The sequence below is a fragment of the Capricornis sumatraensis genome, chromosome 16 (genome assembly GCF_032405125.1).
Source record: "Capricornis sumatraensis isolate serow.1 chromosome 16, serow.2, whole genome shotgun sequence".
Lineage (NCBI taxonomy): Eukaryota > Metazoa > Chordata > Mammalia > Artiodactyla > Bovidae > Capricornis > Capricornis sumatraensis.
Window position 1 is genome coordinate 59,380,219 of NC_091084.1, and position 17,942 is coordinate 59,398,160.

Consider the following 17,942-nt stretch of genomic DNA (forward strand, 5'->3'; position numbering starts at 1 on the left):
GCTTAAAAATGAGAATCAAAGAAGGTCTAATCAATAAACCACATTCCATTTTTTCTTGACCTAGAGGGTAAACCTTCTGCAATAAAAGTGAATGAATCAGTGAAAGACAGGGAAACATATTATAGTTTGGGGGTATCTTAAAGATAATGCCATAAATGGTGGTAATTACAAAAATATTAATAATGGTGTGAAGTACTTGGTAAGCATTCAATTAAATGGCATTTTGGAGAGCCCTTTTTCTAGGAAACCAACAGAATCATTTTGAAAGGCAAATTATTATAGGTCTATTGAGAGCACTAAAGATGCTTCTTTGGGCTGAAGATATGCTAAAACAGCACATGTGTGATACTCAACATGGGCTTTAAAAATAGTTACTTCAAGGTATTATAAAGAAAAAACAGTGCTATGAAGAAATTGCTAAGTGTTCAGAAAGGTTCCACTATCCCCTAGGGATAGAGTGTTGCATAGGTAAACATTGGGAATATTTATGAATACAAATTGTGAGAAATCTGGCATCAACTATCTGAAGCATGTGGTTTTAAAACATAAGATATGGAAAGGATGACCATCTACAGGAACCAAAGCAAGATCCAGGAAAAGAGAGTTTCAAAAATATTATACATGATGACTAAATTTCAAACAAAGTCTACATTTACCAAGTACTGAAGAATTTTTAGCAAACAAGCATCTTAAAATTGATTATATTTAGAAGAGTCAAGTAGATGTCCTAATATAAAAATGAAATCAGATGGAATCATTAAATCCCAGCTGAAATAATTACCTGTGCAATTATATCCATTCAAAAAACTACGAAGAATTGGCTTAGTAGTATGTTCAAAAACTTCCAACTGAGTTGAAGTTTCGTCAAAAACAGCATCAAATACAAATTTAAGATCCTTATTTTGTCTCTTTGTAATGTCTCGATTCATAGTTTTCTTTCCATGGAAAAAGCTGATTTCTTCTTGTTTGGGATCAAAAACAAGAATATGCTTATCCACAACATGGAGTACTTTATGAAATCCAGAGGCCTTTTCTTTTGTGTTCTCAGGACGCACACGGACAACTACTTTCATGTGATGACACAGGTCTTCCTCAGTGACAGACATTGTTGACTATCTCGAGTCCTCTGCTTATGTGAGTGGTTGAATATTTCTCTGAAATTAAAGAGCATCAATATTAATTCTACTATATGCAAAATGACTAGCATGTAGTACTAACTAAAAAAAAGGTGTTAATTGTGTTTCACTCACATAGTAAACGTTACTGGAAATCCCTAGTTTGAAACTTTCCAATGGTTCTTATTTTGACCTGAATTTCTTTTAAAGGCCTAGGTCTTCTGCCTCATGTCCTATTGTCTTCCCCATTGCCCCTATTCCAATTAACATGCCAAGTGCCCCAATTAAGCCCTTCCGCTAGCCATTCTGTCATAAAGTCCTTCCTCAATAATTACATGACTAACTCTGTCACTTCTTTCAAGTCCTTGCTCAAATGGTACCCATTCTGCCCACCCTTATTAAAATTGCCAAACCTATTCCTAACTGCCCTTATACTGCTCAATTTTTTCCCAAAGCCCTTACCACCTCCTAATAGAATATATATTTTCCATCTATTTAGCATGCTTGGTGTTTACTTTCTCTATTCTAGTTAAACTATAAGCCCCTTAAGGGCATTTTAAAAAAATCTTGTTTTGCTTACCAATGCATTCCAAGTCTAAAACAGTGCCTAGTACATGGTAGACACTATAAATGTGCATGTTCAGTTGCGTCCGACTCTTTGCAATCCCATGGGTTGTGTGGCCTACCAGGCTCCTCAGTCCATAGAATTTTCTAGGCAAGAATACTAGGGTGGTTGCCGTTTCCTACACCAGGGAATCTCCCAGACCTATGGATTGAACCTGCATCTCCTGTGTCTTCTGCATTGGCAGGCAGATTCTTTATCACTGTGCCACTTGGGAAGCTCAACAGACATTATAAAAACTGGATGACAAAATATGCATAATTTTAGAGCAGAGACTAGGATCTATATTCAGAGATTAGAATTTCTGAATACACAAAAAATTAGGGGACTATACCATCTCTATTACTTTCTACCTGAACGAGCTAACTGACATATACCTGGAACTATTTTTAACTCTATGGGTCTCTGAGATACAGGTACAGATAAGCCTGGTTGTGTCAATTTCCAGTGCTAAGAGACTTGCAGCCAAGATCAATTTTATTAAAAATAGTTTGCAAGCCAAAGCTATCCCTTCGGTAGCTTAATACAACTCTAAGAGACCCTTTCCTGTCCATTCTCATGACCCAAACTAAAGTAGTATTAGAGCTCTCCTGAAAAATCAAAGCTAGGTTTTTCCTGTGATTATATATGGTTTAGCTATAAAGTTAGGACTTCCCTGGTGGCTCAGATGGTAAAGCGTCTGCCTACAATGACGGAGACCCAAGTTCAATCCCTGGGCTGGGAAGAACCTCTGGAGAAGGAAATAGCAACCCACTCCAGTACTCTTGCCTGGAAAATACCATGGACAGAGGAGAATGGTAGACTACAGTCTATGGGGTTGCAGAGTCGGACACGACTGAGTGACTTCACTTTCTTTTCTTTCAGCTATAAAGTCTGAGTTGAAGTGGAAGCCCAAGGTCTCATTAATATTTCAGAGATTTATGAAGTTTTTGTATTTGCGTGTCATTTAATATTTTTGCATTTGATTTTTTGCAATCTGATCACTTTCACTGTTGATGTACTTGAGGAAACGGAAACTACTGAGGCCACTGAAGTAATGCAGACAAGAGATGATGCAGTTAACTTAGGACAGGGAGTGGTAAATATAGTCTGAAAGTAAAGACAAAAGAATTTTCTGATAGATGGGGGGAATGAGAGAGATAGGATTCAGGAATTACTCCAAAGTTCTTGGCCTGAGTGTTGGAAGAACAGAGTAGAACAGAGTAGCCATCAACTGAGATAGAAATAACTGAGCGTAAAGCAGGTTTTGGGGTGAAGATCAGGAGTTCATTCTGGATATCTTAAATCTGAAAACATTAATCAACATTTAGATGGACATTTCAAGGCAGCTGAAAGCTAAGTCAAGAAAGTAAAGGCTGTCCTCAGAGTTTTAACGCAATGTGAAGCTTTTCAGTTTTTCAAGCTTATCATAGTATTAAAACTTAGGGGGGCCTTCTAAATCAAGGAGGAGAGAATGATCAATTGTGCTAAATAACTGCTAACAGGTCCAGTTCACTTCAGTCGCTCAATCGTGTCTGACTCTTTGTGACCCCATGCACTGCAGCACGCCAGGCTTCCCTGTCCATCACCAACTCCCAGAGCCTACTCAAACTCATGTCTATCACTCCCGGAACTTACTCAAACTCATGTCCATGAGTCAGTGATGTTATCCAACCACCTCATCGTCTGTTGTCCCCTTCTCCTCCCACCTTCAATCTTTCCTAGCATCAGGGCCTTTTCAAATGAGTTCGTTCTTCACATCAGGTGGCCAAAGTATTGGAGTTTCAGCTTCAACATCAGTTCTTCTAATTAATATTCAGGACTGATTTCCTTTAGGATGGACTGGTTGGATCTCCTTGCTATCCAAAGGACTCTCAACAGTCTTCTCCAACACTATAGTTCAAAAACATCAATTCTTCAGCACTCAGTCTTCTTTATAGTCCAACTCTCACATCCATACACAACTACTGGAAAAACCAAAGCTTTGACTAGACAGACCTTTGTTGGCAAAGTAATATCTCTGCTTTTTAATATGCTGTCTATGTTGGGCATAGCTTTTCTTCCAAGGAGCAAGTGTCTTTTAATTTCATGGGTGCAGTAACCATCTGCAGTGATTTTGGAGCCTCAAAAAATAAAGTCTGTCACTGTTTCCATTGTTTCCCCATGTATTTGCCATGAAGTCATGGAACCAGATGCCATGATCTTAGTTTTCTGAATGTTGAGTTTTAAGCCAAATAGGCTAAGTACTTACTAAAAGTCATCATGGGATTTGGTAACATAGAAGCAAATAAGAACAACGTGGGGCAATGGTAGGACAAAGTCCTGGATAGGAAAAGACTCAGATAGCAAATGTAGGAAGCACTACTGTACAAGTAAACAAAGAAATGGTGTGGGTAGAGAGGGATAGGGTTAAAAGAAGATATTGTATTTCCTAAAGTGGAAGAAATAATAATGATAAAGCTAACATATATCAGAAAACCATACACTTTTGAAAGGAATTCAAATCAAGGCCAAGACAATCTAAAAGCTGAAGACACTGGACATAGCACTCCCTTTTTAGGACTCTGTGAGTCCCCAAAGTAGAACACTGAAAAGGAAAGGATGGTCATTTAGATTCTAACAGTTAGGTCCCAGATGAATTACTACTTTGGTCTTTCTTCACCCTGAGCTTCTGTCTAGCCAACTCCCATAAATACCTATACCCCTTTTCTTTGACCTTGGACAAGTTACTTGACCTCACTGAATTCCAGGTTTCTCGTTTGTATAAAAGAAATAATACCTAATAGCTGTCTTTAAGCTAAAAGAGATAAAAAGCATTAAGTGTATTAAGGAATTCAATAAATGCCAATTCTCTTCCATACCTGCCTCTTCTTCCCAAAGATAACTGGCCCATCTTTTCATTGTTTCCCAGTGAGCTTATCATTGGCATTTTGGGTAGATCAATTCTTCCTTATTTGGAACTGTCTCAAACATTAGAGGATGTTAACATTTCTGACCCCTGTCTATTAAAGGCTCGTAGAATCTCACATTCCTTGTGATACCCAAACCTAATCTCTACATGGATTTCTAATGGGGGAAAGTGAAGAGAAACTAAAGAGCCTCTTGATGAGGGTGAAGGAGGAGAGTGAAAAAGAGGCTTATAACTCAATATCAAAAAAAACTAAGATCATGGCATCTGGTTCCATCATTTCAGGGCAAATAGATGGGGACAAGGTGAAAGCAGTGACAGATTTCTTCTTCCTGGACTCTAAACTCACTGCAGATGGTGACTGCAGCCATGAAATTAGAAGATGACTGCTTCTTGACAGGAAAGGTATGACAAACCTAGACAGTATATTAAAAAAGTAAAGACATCACTTTGCCGACAAAGGTCTACATAGTCAAGACAATGGGCTTTCCAGTATGGATATGAGAGCAGGACAATAAAGAAGGCAGAGCATGGAAGAACTGATGCTTTCAAACTGAGGTGTTGGAGAAGACTCTTGAGAGTCCCCTGGACAGCAAGGAGATCAAACCAGTCAATCTTAAAGGAAATCAACCCTGAATACTCTTTGGAAGGACTAACGCTGAATCTGAAGCTCCAACACTTTGGCCACCTGATGCGAACAGCTGACTTGTTAGAAAAGATCCTGATGATGGGAAAGACTGAAAGCAGAAGGAGAAGAGGATGAGATGATTGGATGGCATCACTTATTCAACAGACCTGAACTTGGGCAAACTCCAGGAGATGGTGAGGGACAGGGAAGCCTGATGTGCTGCAGTCCATGGGGCAGCGAAGAATTGGACATGACTTGGTAACTGAATAACGAAAACAGATTCTCACATTCCTTGTGATACCAAAAACTAACCTTTACACAGATTTTTCTAGAAGCTTTTAGAAATGTTCAACAATGCCTTGCTTTTAATTGATATGCTTTTTTCCCCCCTCAATGATAGATAAATTATACACAAATGAAATGGTTAAAAAACATATAAAACATTAGGTGATTTCTTTCAAAACAGATCTTAGGTTGGAAGGTATCTCTTGTTAATTAACTCATTAACTCAGTAAGTTAACTGTTAAAATCCCAGTTCTTCTACTCACTGGCTGTGACAGTGGGCAAGTTACTGAATCTCCTTATGGATTAGTTTCCTCATCTGTAAAGTGGGACTAATAATAATACCCACCTTATAAAGTTCTTGTGAGGATTAGCACTTAGAAAAATACCTGGCACAGAGAAGGCATTATAACATCTGCTAATATTATTACATATAGCTTAGTGAGCAAAGAGCCATTGACAAAATAGTCGTGCAAATATGCAAAGCTGCAACTCTGATAAGTGCTATCAGATAAAGGTTAACAGTGCTACCTAACAGAGAAGGCAATGGCAACCCACTCCAGTACTCCTGCCTGGAAAATCCCATGGACGGAGGAGCTTGGTAGGCTACAGTCCATGGGGTCGCTAAGAGTTGGACACGACTGAGCAACTTCACTTTCACTTTTCACTTTCATGCATTGGAGAGGGAAATGGCAACCCACTCCAGTATTCTTGCCTGGAGAATCCCAGGGATGGGGAACCGTCTATGGGGTCGCATAGAGTCGGACACACTGAAGCGACTTAGCAGCAGCAGCAGCGCTACCTAAGATTTATGCATTCAATAAATATTCACTGAGTGCGTTATATGTGTAAGGCGTTTTTCTGGGTCTTGGAACAGACAGTTAGAAGTGTATGTGTGGGTTCTTGTTTTAGATGGGAATGTTGTGGAAAGAGACCGAAGTGAGGGAGTGAGCAAGTAAGTGGCTCCCAGGCAGGAGTATTTCAGGGCCGCAAGTCCAAAAGCCTGTGGTAGGAAACAGCTTGTGCAGAGGTCATAAATAGCTGTGTGGTCAATTTGCTTAAATCTCATTTTGTTTAACCATTTAGTTTTATATGATTTTAATTCTATCTACAGCATCTAAAGAGATGCTCAGTTACGCTTTGCTCAGTTCTGACTGTAGTTAGAGACAACACAAGGGAATGGAGAGGGCTGCATTAAAAAGATTAAGCTGGATAAAAGTGGGGCCAGATCTAGAAGATTTGAATGTCAAGTTATAGAACTTAGATTTGACTTTGAAGTTAATTGGAAATTATTAAATGAAAAATTATGCTCAATTATGTTCAAGTATGTTGATGTCATTAGGAATTAATGAGGTTGTTCCTACATTAAAACAGGACGACTGTTTTTTTTTTCCTTCCCTAACATGGCCAAGTAAAAGAGATAGAAATCCAGTTGATTCTGACTAAGGCACACAGAAATTACATTCCTTGACCATTTTTACTTAAGAAGTGGCAAAAGAAAAGACTACATATTGTTATCTGTGTAATAATGTGTTACCTGAAAAATTATTTTCAGATGATCATTCATAAGATAGTATCACAGTCTCTGTTCAGTTTTGTCCTATCTACTTTCAAGTAATATCTGTTGAATAGAATCAAAAAAGCAAGCTGGTAGGATTTCACTGGTGGGACTAAAACATTAAGGACAAACATAACACCATTTCCTTTATAATAGAAAGGTATCTCTAGAGTGGGTAGAGTATGAAAGAGGGTGATGAAGGGGCTTTAGTAGTAATCTATAAAATGATAGGGTTGGACTACATTGATAACTAATGTTCTTGTCTAGCTCTAAATTTTATGATTATTGTGTATGACAAAAACATAACATCTAATAGGACTATATGTTTCTACTTTATATTCCTCCTTATCTCTTGCTGTGTGCTTGGTATATAGTTAAGTTTTCAAAACATCTGATTAATGAATAAATTAATGAGTTACAAAAAGTAGACATGGAATTCAAAAAAGCAATATAGCCATTTTTGGCAAACACATACTATACTTCTCTAAGAGAACCAACATACCATAGCAGAGTAAAACGGTTGGCAATAACAAGAAATCATAATGAGGACCCTGAGGCATCAAAAAAAATTAAATAATGTGCCCAATTTCTTTACAAAATTAGGAAAATGAGATCATTTTTATGTTGATTGTTGAAGATGGTTAAAACACTATCACTTAAATAAGGGTAACATTCCATTTTCTGGGAGAATGACTTACACAGAGAGCCTCATTCTTCTGTTATGTTTAAGGAAGCGGTGTTAAAACTAATTCTCTTCAACAGTTGCAAGTTAATATAAACCAAGTTGAACAGGCAAATCCTCATCTTATATCTAGCTACTGTTTTCCTAGATAAAATTTAAGCCAGTTAAGTCAAAGATCATATGAACATATAATAAATTTGACTTAACTCATCAATTGTATGTACTGATACCATCTTCAAAAGAAATCAGATCATGTGATGTACCTCATCTTGTTCTGATCCAATGACTTTCCAGCATATGAATAAAATGCAAACTCTTTACCAGGTCCTATAGGATCTATACCTTATTCCTGCCTAATGTTACCTTCCCTCTCCATTACTGTTTCAGTCTCACTGTCCTTCTCAGTGTTTGTTCAACACCTCAGTCTCATTCTGGCCTAACTTTCTCTTCTCTCTGCCTGGCAGGCTCTATCTTTAGGTATTTACAAATCTTAATATCTCAGTTCATCATTCAGGTCTTTGTTCAAACGTCACTTCATAGAGGTTTTCCCTAAAGATTTCATTCCAAACTGTATCACCCTGCCGTTGCCTCTCTAATTCCTTATCAGTTTTATTTTCCTTCCTGGCATATAAACTACTTGGAAAATATATAGTATTTGGTTACATATTTATTGCTTAGTTCCCTTCTAAAATGCAAGCACTATGAGAAGTGGAACTTTATCTGCACTCCAGAAACTAGAAAAGGGCTTGTCATATATTTAGAAATTTTTACATACTTGTTGAATAACTGAGTGAATGAACTAATGAAGATGTTCAAGATACGTGTGCAAAAAATAAATGCAGAATAGTGGATATGGTATTCAACCATTTGTATTTTCAAAAGACATATACATACTTGTATGTGTGTGGGCTCTCTCAGGAAGAGAACACAAGAAATTGATAATACAGTTGCTTGATGTGGGAAAATAATTGACAAGCAGGTTTACTTTCTCCTTATATTCTTTTGTACTCTTTGGGTTTTAAACAAGTCTAGGTATTTTTATCTCAAAAACAAAACCAAAAAATATTAAAATTTACCTTAAATACAAAGTTTCTCTTAATAACTTTGGAATACTTTTTCCTGACTTGTTATTCTACAAATAGAAATGTGCTAAGCAATTTACATACTTATTTAATCTCTGTAACAACCCTATGATATAGGATTTTATATCATATGATACAAAATCATACCTATTTTATATAAAGAGAAACTGTAATACAGAGAGGTTAAGTTAACTGGCTGAAGTCACATTATTGGAAGCACAAGACATGAAATTTGAACTCTGACTGACTGAACCTAAAGTTCAAGTATTTAATCATCCTCTCTATAATGAGATAAATATATAACTCTAAGAAATTTTCTGATAGAAGAAGTTAAACTATCTTCACTTTTGATAGAAACCTCAGGGCCTAGTACTGGGGCTCTTGCAATGAATGTTGAAACAAAACTGGAAGTTCATGATTTTTCTGTGCCAGTTGGATAAGTATCTATTTTCAGAAAATGTTATTAATTTAGAACTCTGGAATTAGGTGGATATGGTGATAATTAGTAATAATGAACAGTGGCTGTCATTTGAGTACACTCTGTATGCACTCTGTATGCATTATGATAAACAATTGACATTCATTATCTCATTCAATCCTTAAAATATAAAGTAGACTCTATTACTGACTTCAATTTACAAAAACAGAGACTTAGTTTTAGGATAAGGAATTTTTCCAAAATGACATGCGATTAAATGAGAAGACAAAATGTGGATCCAGGTCCAAATCTACAATCCATGTTCTTAGCAGCTATGCTCTATTGCAATCAAAATGAAAGGCTTTCAAAAAATGGAGCAGACGTGTTGTATAAATTTTCTTGAAGGTGTGGAGTAATACAGTTATAAATTATTTCTCAAATACAAATTCAAATTTGAATTTGATGCAGATTCCATAAACATTTTTTAGGACCAGGAACTACCTTCCACATTATCATGTACAGTCTCTATGTAACTTAATCCTCTTATTGGAAATAACTTGAGTGCTAGAGCCACTGATTCTAGTAACTTGCAAGCATCAAGGAAGAATGAAAATTTCGAAAGGAGGGAAGGGCAGTACTAACATCTGGACTATTTTTTTCCTCCTAGTTTTCAGAGTTGACGGCATGAAAGTCATTTTATTGTGTACCTTAATTGATTAAAGATATATTTAGAGTGGAACAAGATACATTTTAAAATGAAAACTTTGTGTATTTGTAAATACTTGTTTAGTAATAGAAGAGGAGCCAATTTCTACAGTTAAAAGGCAGATAACCTTCGTGTACTGAAACAAACAATTCCTACAAAATAGTAGAAAGTTAATAAAAAGCAGTATCTAACCTTTGGATGTCATGTTCTCTGGCAACAAAGTTCATAAATACTTACCAAAATCCGAGATGCGGTCGCTGACCATAGTAGAATAACACTATCAACTGAAACCTGTAGAATGTCTAACACATCCTACCTGGTTGTTAAAAATTAGTAACCTATACACTATACAACACAAATTTTCAATTCTGGCCAAATAATGTCATAAACAGCAGTCAGCCTTAACTTCTCTGAAACGGAGTGCCTAATGAACACTCCTCAAGGCGAATCTCGCAGACACTTAAGAAACGATGGTAGAAGAACTGATTCTCAGTGCTTTAAGTATTTTTCATTTGCAGAGCATCAACTACCAGTATCTCTTCCATAGCCTGGCTGATCCTCAGCAAACCCGTTAGTCACTGCTGGCAGGTTTTATCTTGATGCTACAATTGGGGCTCGGGGAAGGCTCCCAGCTGATCTTTGACAGGTTAACAGCAGAACCTCGCTGGACAAAAAGCTTGCAAGTTGGTGAACCAAGGGTCCTCATCTGATAGTTAAGCCTAGAGTTATACTTCAAAACAAAACACTCTGTATATGGAGTCCTGAAGGAACTTTGCACTGTAAGGTACTGAACAGTTAGTGTTCAACCAAAGTCTGGGAAAATAGCCAGGATGCCCTTTAAAATTTCCGATTTCCTCAGAATTTCAGGTAGGAGATCTCTGATCTTTCTGCTGAGCCGTCGAGGACTCTCGTTCAGGCAGAGCCACATTCTAGTGCGTTCTCAAGTTCCTTCCTTTCACTTTATCCCCAAGGAACCTTAACCAGGCCCACCCGCAACCCTACCCCATCGCCGCACTTAACGCTTCCGTGTTTGTCAACAAGCCCACTGGGTCCTCTATTCCTGAGGCGGCGGGACTTCTCCGCTTCCAGCGAGATAGGTCATCCCAAAAAAGTCCCCGAGACCAGTTTTCTCCTCTAGCCTTACACTCACCTCAGGCTCAAAAAGTTTCACTCGAATGTCCGCCACCCGGCTATTCAAACTCAGCCTCGAGATTCAAACTTAAGCCAGCTTCCTCAGCGCCTCTTTTCATTGGCTTCCGTCTTCGTGACGTCACCACGCAGGACGTGGCCGTGGCGCGCTGCAGATTGGCTCCAGGCGTCTTAGCGGCTCGGAGCACTAGAAGCTGCCTAACTCCGCGTCACTGTGGCAACGCGGAGGCTGCTTCCGGAGGCGTTGGCCGAGGTGGGCGGGGTTAGGCTGCACCTGCAGGTGGGAGGCAGACACCTGGGATCTTCAGGAAGCCTTCAGACCGCGGGCACGGGCCCGGTTCCTGGGTTCAGGGTGTGAGTGAGACTAGTGCGGGCAGGGCTTGGCCATGCCCTCTGCTAGGGGGAGAGGGGGAGCCTGTTGGGTATGGATTAATGGGTTTTGGGTGTTTATTTTCTCCTTTTCTCTATTAAGCAATGAGGCCTCCAAGGCATAGGTCCCGTGATCTGGAAGCTATAAGGGCCTGTTCCTTCCAGCCACTTTCACGTGGACAAAACTGGGGTCAATTCATCTAAATTAATCGAAAGTCCAGGACTTTTGGTTTGAGGGCCCAGGCTTCATTGCTCAGGAACCCCAGGCTCATTCTCTTAGTGCCTGCTGACTGTGAAACTATTTGTTGTATGACTGTTTCTCCATTTCTTTCTAAGATGGCATTACAAAATAAATTTATTCAAATTTATTGGCCTAGTTCATTATTGGATGCAGTGGGCTTTTAAGTCCTGGGTTGTAGTTAGAATTTTAGAATGTAACTACAGAAAGAAAAAAAAATATATATATATATCTGGAAAAAAAATGGCAGATGTGTTTGCTAAGAGAATTCATCGTTTATTTCTCAGGATATTTTTAATAGTATGATCTGAATTTTTGTTATTCTTATGTTACTATTGTTGTATCCATTCATTTAATAGTTATTAATTGTATATTTTAAGGACATAATAGCACACAGTTGAGTCAAACTCCTGGCCCTCTTGGAGCTTATGTTCTAGTGATTCAACATCACCATATATACAGGATGGCACACCACCAAATGTAGAGTGTTATAAGTGAACAATGTAGGGGAAACCCTCATATTATAGGCATTTATTTCCTATTGAAGAAAATCAGAAGCACTTTGTATTGTATATGATGCATAATATATGATTATTTCTGAGCACTGGATAGAGCATCAATAAAGCTAATTGCTGACTATACTAGATGGATCTTAGCTAGTGAGATAGTGATTTGTATGGTGCTGGGTTTGGTAGTAAAACTGAGAAGGCTTTTCATTTTATTTCAAATATGCACTCACTCTGTGGTACTTTACCTTTGATGTCCTGGGCATTTTATTAATTTTATATATATTATCCAATCACTTCCAAGTTTCAAAAGAGCCCATGAGATGTATATACTATTTATTTTACTGAAAAGAAAACTAAAGTTTTCAGAAAATCTCTTAAGAAAAATATTTCTTTTGAAGGGTACAACCCAGCCAATTTAGAATGAAGTCACTTGTTTCTGAAATACTTTCTAGGTTAAGTGATATTAAGATGATATCCTAATCTAGTCTGAAAATAGGCATGTTTTATTAATTGCTTGTAAAATTGTACTGATCATTGCGAAAGAAGTGTTTAAATTTCTTCCTTATTGATAGCCACATTGTATAAGGCTGAACCAATTTCACGGGTGTTTTTACACCTAATCTAGTGCTTATTTTACATTTAAATTCTGCATCACACTTGCCGTTTAAAAGCGTTCAGATTATGAAGTTCATATTCTTAACGAATTGTCCATATGTCTTAAGGAGTAAGAGAAATTTTAACGTTACAATCAATGTCATTACTCTGGCAGCTGGCTTCTCTTTAGTTAGCAAGTCATTAGGAGTGTAATAGAAAGGATAGGAAACTGGTGTATTTTGTAACGAAATGAAGGCAAAAGAACCAAAATCTTTCAAACACGTAGTGCTAAGGAGATAGAAATTGCCACCTTTCGTTAGGAAATAAGAGTATAACTAACTGCCGTCTTTTAGAACACAGAAATTTAACATAGGTTTAGAGTAAACTGAAAAGAGTGGAGAAAAGACAAAATGGAAAGTTAGATTTGAAGTTGCATCAGACATTAAAAAAAAAAGTAAAAGTGAGTTTAAAGCTGTCAATGGTTAGGAGTTTATATCTCATTCCACCCCCAGGAACACTTTTTGGAACCCGAGCGCCTGCGGGACCTTTTTAGCTGGGGACTGGAAGCAACGGAACCAAAGGCAGACGGTCCTCGGTTGCTGGGGCGGACGTGGGCCCAATCTGTCCGTCCCCGCAAGTTTCCCCCAGTGCTGGGACCTGGGCGAGCGGCAAATTCAGATTTTCCCGACTCGCGGGCCCGAGTTGGAGGCTAACTGGGAAGTCTTCGTTCCTCAGGTGAGGAGAAGGTGGTCGAGTCCCGGGAGCTCTTTTGGAACCCGCTCCACGCCTGTGAGGGAACTTCCAGGGGACGACGGATTCGCCCAGCGCAAAGGAAACTCGCGCCTCTGCTCTCACGCTTACTCTCCTCAGTATTCATTCATACCGAGTTCAGAAGTTTCTAAACAGTTTCCCTCGTCCGAGCGTAATTCTTACGCAAAAGAATGGATTTTTTTTCTTCTTCTTCTTCTTTAGGACCTTTTTCGCGTTCTCTGCGTTCGGTTGCCAGCTTCCAGGTCGACTTTTTGGCCTTAGGAATTAAATTTCCAAAGAGTTTTCTCTGCAGGGGGAGCTGACTGCTATGATGGTAATTGGTAGTACCATTGAGGAAGTAGTTTTCAAAGGTATCGCTCACCTTTGTGTTCCCACGTTTAAAAGAGTAACCTGGCTAATTCCGTGGTCTCAGCAGCTTAGACTGAATTTTGCTGGCAGGCAAAAGTTAAATGGCTTACCTAGAAAACCACAGAGTTGGCTCTAGAGCTTAGATTTCCTGACATCCTGCTTCTTTACTGTAAACAGAGGGAACTTAAAACTATCTTAAATCTTTTAGGGTGGCTGGTTCTTAGCAGACTGCAGGAGTGCTCTGAGTTACCTGGTAGGAGATTGGGCTGCAGAAGAGAGGGGATTCCCTTTAGAGCTTGCCCCCTTCCATTTTTAGGGACATATTAAAAAACACAACCAAAGAGGAAGGTTAATTATTGAAATGTTTTCTCTATGCTTACTCAGGTTAGTAGCCAATTCATGCATAATAAACTCTACAGGCTTTGTATTTTGAATATATTTGAGTAAATACAAAGAAATTGATTGCAGAAGAAAATTAAATGCTGTTGAAAACTTCTTCTTTTAATCCTACTTGCCTTTCCCTGCATGGTTCTGATTCTGATATTGGAATTGATGGACTTTTTTATTTGTTCGATTGCTTGTTTTGTTAAAAAATTATCAAAATCTTAACGTCCAGTTTAGATTGTTTACATATATTGGATAGGCAAAATAATAGAAAAAGTTTTGGTTGTATTGTTTAAATACTCCAGATTCCAGTATTGAGGGCTGTACATCGTTAGTGTCTTCTCTTGGGTGCAACACTGTATACTGTTTCCAGGTGGAGTAGACCAAGCAGTAGGATATTGGCTCCTTAAAAAAGATGAGTCTAATTCATGGCATACTAAAAATACATAGTCAGTATAATCAAAGTATCTTTCAATTACATGACTGTATTAAATAAAGCCAGTGGGCTAGGCTTATAGGTAAAGATGAAAAATTCTAGGTAAAGAATGCTGGTGTTAGAGATCTAGCTTTATGACTCTCCAGCTTTTGTGACCTTTTGCAGATTACTTCTCTGTTTTCTCCTCTGTAAAATGGAAATAATAATAGTACCTACCTCTAAGTGTTGGAGTAAGGATTGAATGAGTTAGTACATGTAGTGTGCTTAGGCTAGTAAGTGGTACTTACTAAGTGCTCAATAAATGTTAGCATTTATTTTGAAATATGTTAGAAATGCCAAGTTAGAACATAATTTGGCTTGTGTAAACTTTCTGGAAGCATAAGGCATAATTCATAATCTGGCTAATTTGTTAATTGGTAAACAACTAAAATTGTTATACTGTTATATAACATTATATAGCATTTATATATAATTGTTATACAGATGTTATACTGAACATCTAAAATTAAAACACTTACTTAAACTCTTTTGGCATAGTTTTTCTGTGTCATATTTGCAACATAATTATGTGAATTATGTCTTTGGTACAGTTGACATATTATCTTCACGGTTACATCTTATGGATACTATATACAATATCAAATATATATTTTTATTTTGCAATTATTACATGTGGTTGACTTTTCAACATCATTCTTCATTTTCTATTGCAAAAGCAAGTTAAGGCATATTTAAGCAAAATTTATCTTTCTTAGCTATTTTGAGAATGTGATTTTTCATAGGGTTAGGGAGACAGGTGAAATTTTCTAAAGCAAGGTTTGATACAAACATTAATTCTATAGAATCTGGAATTTATCCAACCATTCCCCACCCCCCCCAAAAAAAACACATAAAAAGCACCTAGTATGTATCTAATTTTGTGGATATAAAGATGTGGTTCTTACTTCTAAGTAACTCATAATTCATGAGGAAGGAAGAGTAGTGTTAAATTGTTATTTATTGTAATAGTGTCAAAAATGTTGTTTGCAACCACAAACAACATTTGGAGTAAAGAGCATAATATTTTCAAAAGGTATTCTATTAATATATTTCATCAATTATGTTTTTTCTTCTGCATTTTAAAGAGTAGAGCATTACAGACTAAAACGGAGCAAGTTAGAGGGCAAAAGAAAGAATGTATCAGTTATTCACTTGATTTTTTGTTGGGGGCAGGGAGCAGACAATTAAAACAGTGTTGGATGTGAAATGTCAAAGTGTGTTCAGTGGAGTGTTTATAAAGTATAGTTTAAAATGATATATATGTCACTGATACAGGGCATGGTGAGATGATTTTGTCAAAAATTATCGTGACAAATTATAAGGTTTTTTTCACAGACTGATAACCTCCTTTTCTTTTCGGTTGTACATGCATAGCCTTTTTTCAGTTTCTCAAAGTTAAACTGAAAATTAAGATTTAGCATTATGTGAAAAACAATTAAAAGGGTTTGGAATTAAAGAATCTGTGAATCTAAAACAGAATGATATTTATAATCCCTTAAGCCATCTAGATAGATTTTTCAGATTAATGGTTTTGATGCATTGAACCCGTTCTTTAAACTTAATTAAAATTCAAAAAAGCATATTTCAGAAAATGATGATTAATAAATATTCATATCTCTGATGGTTAAAACATTAATGGTCTTAGAGCTTATCTGCTGCTGCTGCTGCTAAGTCGCTTCAGTCGTGTCTGACTCTGTGCGACCCCATAGACGGCAGCCCGCTAGGCTACTCCGTCCCTGGGATTCTCCAGGCAAGAATATTGGAGTGGGTTGCCATTTCCTTCTCCAATGCATGAAAGTGAAAAGTGAAAGTGAAGTTGCTGAGTTGTGCCCGACTCTTAGCAACCCCATGGACTGCAGCCTACCAGGCTCCTCCATCCATGGGATTTTCCAGGCAAGAGTACTGGAGTGGGTTGCCATTGCCTTCTCCGTAGAGCGTATCAGGCCACATTAAAAATTATATTTTCAGATAGTCTCTGGGGTTCTGTTGGGTTCCTTGCCTTATGTAAGGAGGGTAGTCACTTTCACTTGTTTGAAATGATGAGTTTTATATATTTTTTATGTGGTAAATATTGCACACTAATTTGTTTTCCCCCAAGTATTATAACAGTCTTTTTTAAAAAAATCCAACAATCATGATTTTAATTTTTTTCTAGATTTGTTGATCTACAGAATGCTTCGATACCCATATTTTTGTAGAATCTATAAAAATTTTCTTTCATGCTGGTTGGAATCTGGCATATTTAATTTGGGTGTCTGGCCAAAAAAAATACATGCTACAGCAGAAAGATATAATGAATATGAAGCCCAGGAGGAAAAAGATCAGACTGGAGTTCAGGAGTTACACAGATCTCAAGATAGAGATTCTGGAGTGATGACTAAGTTACATATTCCAGTGATGGTGGATGAAGTTGTTCATTATTTGGCACCACAAAAAGGGCAGGTAAGTTGATTAATCTTTTATTTTCTAACACTTTTTACTTGAAGTTACAATTCACTTAATGTTCACATTTAAGTGGTTTTTAGTATATTTACAAGGCTATATAATTATCACCACTGTCTAATGCAAGAACATTTTTATTATCCCAATAGGAAACCCCAAACCCATTAGCATTCACTCCCCGTTGATTCCCTTCTCCTTGTGCCTGACAACCTGCTAATCTATTTTTTGTCTATATGGATTTGTCTGATCTGGACATTTCATATCAGTGAATTCATACACTTTGTGATCTTTTCTGCCTGCCTTTTACTTAGCATATGTTCAAGATTTATCCATGTTGTGTGTCAGTAGTTGTTTCTTTTTATTCTTGAATCATTCCATTGTATGGATATGACTTTTTTTTAAATCTGTTCATCAATAGATAAGGTTTACGTTTCCATGGTTAGACTACTCTGAAATGCTGCTATGAACATTCATGTAAAAGTTTTTGTGTGAACATGTATTCAGTTCTTTTGCACATGCGCCTTGGAGTGGATGCTGGGTCATATGCTAACTCTATGCCTAACTTTTTGAGAATCTGCCAGACTGTTTTCCAGAGTTGGTTAGTTTCATCAAATAACAGTTTTAAAAGGAAAAGAATGTTATGTTCTATGTGGTTAGGATATGAAAACGAAATTCTATTGTAG

The 17,942-nt window shown here is 37.4% G+C and overlaps 2 protein-coding genes across 2 annotated transcripts in view; one reads left to right on the forward strand and one right to left on the reverse strand.

Annotated features, from left to right (window-relative positions):
• Positions 1 to 1,106, reverse strand: part of KIF18A (kinesin family member 18A) — a 69,939-nt gene extending 68,833 nt beyond the window's left edge. Inside the window, exon 1 of the mRNA XM_068989181.1 lies at positions 782 to 1,106. Within this exon, the coding sequence (XP_068845282.1) occupies positions 782 to 1,106 (325 nt within the window). The remainder of the gene's footprint in view (positions 1 to 781) is intronic.
• A 12,373-nt stretch (positions 1,107 to 13,479) lies between these two features.
• The window catches only part of METTL15 (methyltransferase 15, mitochondrial 12S rRNA N4-cytidine), a 226,166-nt gene continuing 221,703 nt past the window's right edge, over positions 13,480 to 17,942 (forward strand). Inside the window, exons 1-2 of the mRNA XM_068989359.1 lie at positions 13,480 to 13,574; positions 16,973 to 17,259. Of these exons, the coding sequence (XP_068845460.1) occupies positions 16,990 to 17,259 (270 nt within the window). The 5' untranslated portion in view covers positions 13,480 to 13,574; positions 16,973 to 16,989. The remainder of the gene's footprint in view (positions 13,575 to 16,972; positions 17,260 to 17,942) is intronic.